At 35.7% G+C, this 5,666-nt stretch overlaps 1 protein-coding gene across 1 annotated transcript; it reads left to right on the forward strand.

The window, feature by feature from the left end:
- Window positions 1–882: 882 nt before the first annotated feature.
- On the forward strand, window positions 883–5,306 carry LOC133831067 (uncharacterized). Its single transcript, XM_062261236.1, has 11 exons — window positions 883–1,305; window positions 1,809–2,120; window positions 2,195–2,303; window positions 2,390–2,483; window positions 3,145–3,232; window positions 3,328–3,411; window positions 3,746–3,842; window positions 3,931–4,018; window positions 4,158–4,263; window positions 4,351–4,440; window positions 4,551–5,306. The coding sequence occupies exons 1-11, from the start codon at window positions 1,135–1,137 to the stop codon at window positions 4,947–4,949; spliced, it is 1,638 nt and encodes a 545-aa protein (XP_062117220.1). The 5' UTR covers window positions 883–1,134; the 3' UTR covers window positions 4,950–5,306.
- The last annotated feature ends 360 nt before the right edge of the window (window positions 5,307–5,666 follow it).

Raw genomic sequence — 5,666 nt, forward strand, 5'->3', positions numbered from 1 at the left:
TTTTTAAATTTGATAACGGTAATCGATTACTAGTTTGCTAAAATCTTAGAAATACAATACAGTAACTAGTAACCAGCCTTATCAGTTTCAAAATGGTTTTCAGTTACTTGCATATTATAAATTGATAAACACAATACAGTAACTTGTTACCATGTTTCAATTTTATATAGTAATCAATTACTAATATGCCAAATTTTATAAAATGACACAGTAACTGATTACCAGTATTTTCAGTTTCAAACTAGTAATTAGTTACTCTCATATTAAAATGAGATAACCATAATACAGTAACTAACTGGTTACCCTCCTCTCCCCTGTAGTTTGAAATTGAATAATTTAGGTGCGCTCCTTATGCATGTGATGTTGCAGCCTAGCCTAGTCCCAAAAAATAGTGTTAAAAAATACCATGGTTTTGTACATTTCCCATTTATATTTCAATCAACAAGAAGGTGCCAAAAAAACAAGATCCATTTCGAAGTTAGTGGCTAAAATTTGTATTGGGCTTTGGTAAGCCAAAGCAAGCCCAAGCCAATCCAATCCAAAACTAACATTAAATTATGAAAGAATATGTATTTATTGTTCCATAGCTCCGAGAGACTCGTTCTTTTCATTTTATTTAAAAGCTTTTATAATGTTTGATTGGATGAGTTACAATAAATATGAATAATTAATGTATTTTTTCAAATTCTATTTTTTAATACCCAAATAATTATAATTATTTACTTAATATTTTTCTCTTACGAAAAACTTCAGCCCGATAGACTTGATAAGTTGATATGAGGCACTCCAGTTTAGTTTGATGACGAAGAACTAAGAAGACGCAAAAAATGTTGAAATCACAGCCGTTCATCTTGTTGACTAAAGAGCCATTCAAAGTCAAATCACATATAAAAAGGCTTCTCATGTGCCGCAAAGCAGAGGATCCAAATCTCTATTGATCCAGAAGCCATTGAAGTGGAGACCCAAACAAAGGAGGAAAAAAAAAAAACTAAACCAGAGAGCAAAACAAAACCCAGTCTAGCAAAATATCTTCGTCTTCTTCGTCTTTTGGCTACTCAGAAAGATTAGCATTGAAAGACCCTAGTGTCATGATCGTTTGCTCTCTGCTCTATCGTAGTAGCAAGCTCCTCCACCATGATCAACACTGCCAACGGTATGATGTCAACGGCTTCTTCATCGGGGAACGCCCAATCGCCTGGTCTGAAGACCTATTTCAAAACCCCAGAAGGTCGATATAAGCTTCACTACGAAAAGACTCACCCTTCGGGTTTTCTTCACTACACCCATGGCAAAACCGTCACTCAGGTTCCTTGATTTTTCTTGAATCAATTTTTTCCCTTTATTTGTCAATTTACTATTTGAATAGTGCTTTCTTGCGAATTTTTTAGATGCCCATTTCGTTAAATTAAATGTTCGTTGTTGGGTTTTGTTGAAGTTATTTGGTTCTAGGGTTTTTCTTTTCTTTTATGTTCATGACTGCCGTTTTTTAGGATTGTAATTTGGATCATTTAAAGTTTGTTTATAAATTGATTATTGCTACACATCATTTTTAAATTGACATTGATATTGTTAAGGTGCTTTATGTTCATATACATCAATCGAGTTTCTTAAAGTTTAAGTTCTTTTTCCTTTAAACGTTGATATTGTGAAAGCAATTTTGATTGGATATTATCGTATTCTCATCAAGGACCACTTACTGAAGTTAATTCCAAGACCAAGACATGGTCTTTACTTGCTTATTGAACTTCATGGCATTCTGACTTTAAATATTAATACAATAGCGGTGTTCTTGTTTGTTAATTTATCAGGTGACTCTAGCATATCTCAAAGACAAACCTTCTCCGTCAACCCCTACATCCTCACAATCAAGCTTCACTACCAGTGGAGGTGTGCGATCAGCTGCAGCTAGGTTGCTAGGTGGGGGAAATGGGAGCCGGGCACTTAGCTTTGTTGGCGGCAATGGTGGGAGTAAGAGTGTGAGTGCAAGTAGAGTTGGGTCATTGGGGGCTTCAAGCTCAACTAATTTGGCCTCTACATCAAATTTTGATGGCAAAGGGACTTATTTGATCTTTAATGTGGGGGATGCAATATTTATAAGCGATTTGAATTCCCAAGACAAGGTATTTCAATAATTTCATATTTGAGTTAGTTTGAAGATAAATGTTTGGCGTATGAGGTTTATTTTTGCATGTAGGATCCAATAAAGTCAATACATTTTAATAATTCAAACCCCATTTGTCACGCATTTGACCAAGATGCAAAGGATGGGCATGATTTGATTATTGGGCTGAATTCAGGAGATGGTAAACTTTATTTCTTAAAATTGAGTTGCAAACTTATTTTTTAGACTTAGAAATTTCAGTTTTAGCGGTTATATGTATCACTGCAGTATATTCTGTCTCACTGAGACAGCAATTACAAGACGTTGGAAAGAAGCTCGTTGGAGCCCAACATTATAACAAAGATGGTTCGGTTAATAGCAGGCAAGACTAAAGTGTTAATGCATTTTTTTTCTTGTCTTTATTATTTATTGAGAAGGGCATTGTTCATAACCAGAATCTGACATATCCACTTGGTAATTCTGATATCACACATAGGTTAGAGTCGTGAGTGTCAGTGTCCTAAAATTGAGATATGAAGAAAAGAGTTCAGATTTTTAATAGATATCCCTTGTATTTACTAGAAAACATTGAAGTTACTAGACATTGTTGTCAGGGTGTATCGTGGACCTTTATAACAGGAAGGATATTCATAGCTTTAGTGGAATAGCAAGGCCAAGATGTGCTATATATTTCTAGGTTGCATGCTTTTACTGCTGTATCCATGTTGGTAGGAGTTGACAGCTGTAGAGGATAGTCTGCTGGTCAATTTGAACATACTATTAAGTTTAATAAGATAGATAAATCTGATTCTTGAATAGTTGATTTGTTCAACATTTAATCTTGCTCCGTGTAACATGACCATAGTAAAACTAGGATTGGAGGTGAAAAGAAGAAACACTCTGCTGATAGTTTTTTTTTCTTTATTTGTTATCGGGTCTGTTTAGTTCTTAATAAAATCTTGTGGGTACTGGGTGGGTTTGCTTTTGTGTGTATGAGAAGTCTAATTTTGGAGACTAGTTAATTTGACACAAATTTCCAACAGCCGTTGTACTAGTATTGCATGGGTGCCTGGAGGTGATGGTGCTTTTGTAGTCGCTCATGCTGATGGGAACTTGTATGTGTATGAGAAGGCAAGCATTGTTGTTCTAAATGTCATATACTTTCAATAGTTTTGCACGTAATGTATGAAGTATGATCTTTTGTTTTGTTGTTTTTTCCCCTCTAGAACAAAGATGGTGCAGGTGATTCTTCATTCCCTGTCATCAAAGATCAAACTCAATTTTCTGTTTCGCATGCTCGCTATAATAAGGTACAAAAGCACTTTTAGTGTGTGCATTTGTCTTGATATGAGCGTGTGTTTACTTCTGGTGTTAGTTTGGCTGTTTTTGTCTGTATGGTAGTATCTTTTTCAGATCCTGGTAGAATCTAGGACAAGATATCTACTATCTAAAACTGCCAGAAGAAGTAAGATGATTTTATATCAATTCATTAAATATGGCATAATCTTTCAAGATCTCTTAAGCAGTTTACCTTGTTATAAATATAGTAAAATTTTACTTTGTTAATGAGAGGTGTACATTAACGACATACTTTTTTTTGCTCACTTTTGTTTTTGTCTATTGACTACTGCAATATGTTTGCAGAGTAACCCAATTGCCAGATGGCATATATGCCAAGGTTCCATTAATAGCATTACTTTCTCCATTGATGGAACATACTTGGCAACTGTTGGAAGAGATGGTACTATGTCAATATTATACTTTGTTTGTTTGTTTATTCAATTATAACTGCAAATATGTATGAGCATTGTTTTAATTGCTGTATTCAGGTTATTTACGTGTTTTTGACTACTCTAAAGAGCAACTTGTATGTGGTGGCAAAAGTTATTATGGCGCACTCCTATGTTGTGCTTGGAGGTGAGTAACATTTTGGATTTTCGTTAATGTCATGATGTTTTTCATCCTGGAGTTGAGTTTAACACATGTATCTCCATTGTTCTTTTGCTTTGGGACACTATTTTTTCATTTTGATGACAAATGGCATAATTTATTACAGCATGGACGGCAAATACATTCTGACTGGAGGTGAAGATGATTTAGTTCAGGTTTGGAGTGTGGAAGACCGGAAGGTTGTAGCATGGGGTGAGGGGCATAATTCATGGGTGAGTTTTTATAAAAAAAAATTACATCTTTGTGAGTTTCTTCTACCATTTTGGTTTCTCATCATCTCCAACTTATTGCTTCTGCAGGTCAGTGGAGTGGCTTTTGATTCATACTGGTCATCACCAAATTCAGATGGTACAGAAGAGACTGTCTACCGGTTTGGTTCTGTTGGTCAGGTATTAGAATTTTGTTGTTGGTCCAGGTTGAGTTGTTTATTGTTGTTTTGCTTCACATAGGTATCGATGAAGGTCATGCAGCTTAATATGTTTAACTTGTATCTCGGCAGGACACACAATTGCTCCTTTGGGACCTAGAAATGGACGAGATTGTTGTGCCATTGCGGCGCCCCCCTGGTGGATCCCCCACTTTTAGCACTGGAAGTCAGTCATCCCATTGGGACACTGTTTGTCCAATTGGCACTCTTCAACCTGCGCCGAGCATGAGAGACGTCCCAAAGATCTCACCGCTGGTTGCACATCGTGTGCATACTGAACCCCTTTCTGGTTTGACTTTTACACAAGAATCTGTTCTTACTGTCTGCCGAGAGGGACATATTAAAATTTGGATGAGACCAGGAGCCGCGGATAACCAATCGAACAATGGTGAATCTGTTTTGAGTACCAGCTTGAAGGAGAAACCTTTACTGTCATCAAGTAAGGCTGGCAATTCAAGTTACAAGCAATGACTAAACTGTCTGAACTCCAGGCAAAACCAAAGCTATTTTTTTCCCGTTTCCAATTACGGTTTATTTTCTTGTGTAGCTGTTTTTTTCTCTTTGGTATTGATCCAGTTGGTTTTCAGAACTAGCACCAATGATATTTAACCAACTGGGGTTCTATTGTATAGACTAAAATGGCCATTGAAGGCACTTAGAGGTTGGAAGAGGGAAAGAGGATGATCCCTTTTGTAAGTACAGAACGGCCTTTTCTAGGATATGTCTAATTACTTAACAGGAATAATTTGAAGGTGCAATCTTTGAAATATGTATATCATAGCATTGCGTTTTTGAGCATTTATATATACCAAAGAAATCTTGAGGCCATTCTTTTTAGGGCATTTTTTGTTAGATTATCTGGTGAGTATGATCCTCAACTAGAGGTGGCCTTGGGTTGGATTACTCCAAATGCTATAAATATATATATATATATTATATTTTTATGCATTTTGTCTAATTACATTATTGAGCTACCAAGTAAATTTTTACCTCTTACGTGAGTAGTAGTACAGCATTCATTAATGTAATGTGTAAATGTTTAGTGCATAATAAGTCTTAATGTACGTTTTTACACTAGTAAAATGTTTGCATTTTGTCCCCTGATTATTATGAGATTGATCCGTTTCTTTGTTTTTTGCGAACACTGTTGTTGATTTGCCCTAAAGACCCTTCTCTTGTTCAATTAAT

This window comes from Humulus lupulus, chromosome 4 (assembly GCF_963169125.1).
Source record: "Humulus lupulus chromosome 4, drHumLupu1.1, whole genome shotgun sequence".
NCBI classification, from domain to species: domain Eukaryota; kingdom Viridiplantae; phylum Streptophyta; class Magnoliopsida; order Rosales; family Cannabaceae; genus Humulus; species Humulus lupulus.

Bases quoted from the DNA above. Each gene is read 5' to 3' on its own strand.
- LOC133831067 (XM_062261236.1), top strand. From the start codon at position 1,135: ATGATCAACACTGCCAACGGTATGATGTCAACGGCTTCTTCATCGGGG. The intron at 2,121-2,194 runs GTATTTCAATAA...TTTTGCATGTAG, and splicing joins ATTTGAATTCCCAAGACAAG to GATCCAATAAAGTCAATACA. The intron at 3,843-3,930 runs GTACTATGTCAA...TGCTGTATTCAG, and splicing joins GGCAACTGTTGGAAGAGATG to GTTATTTACGTGTTTTTGAC.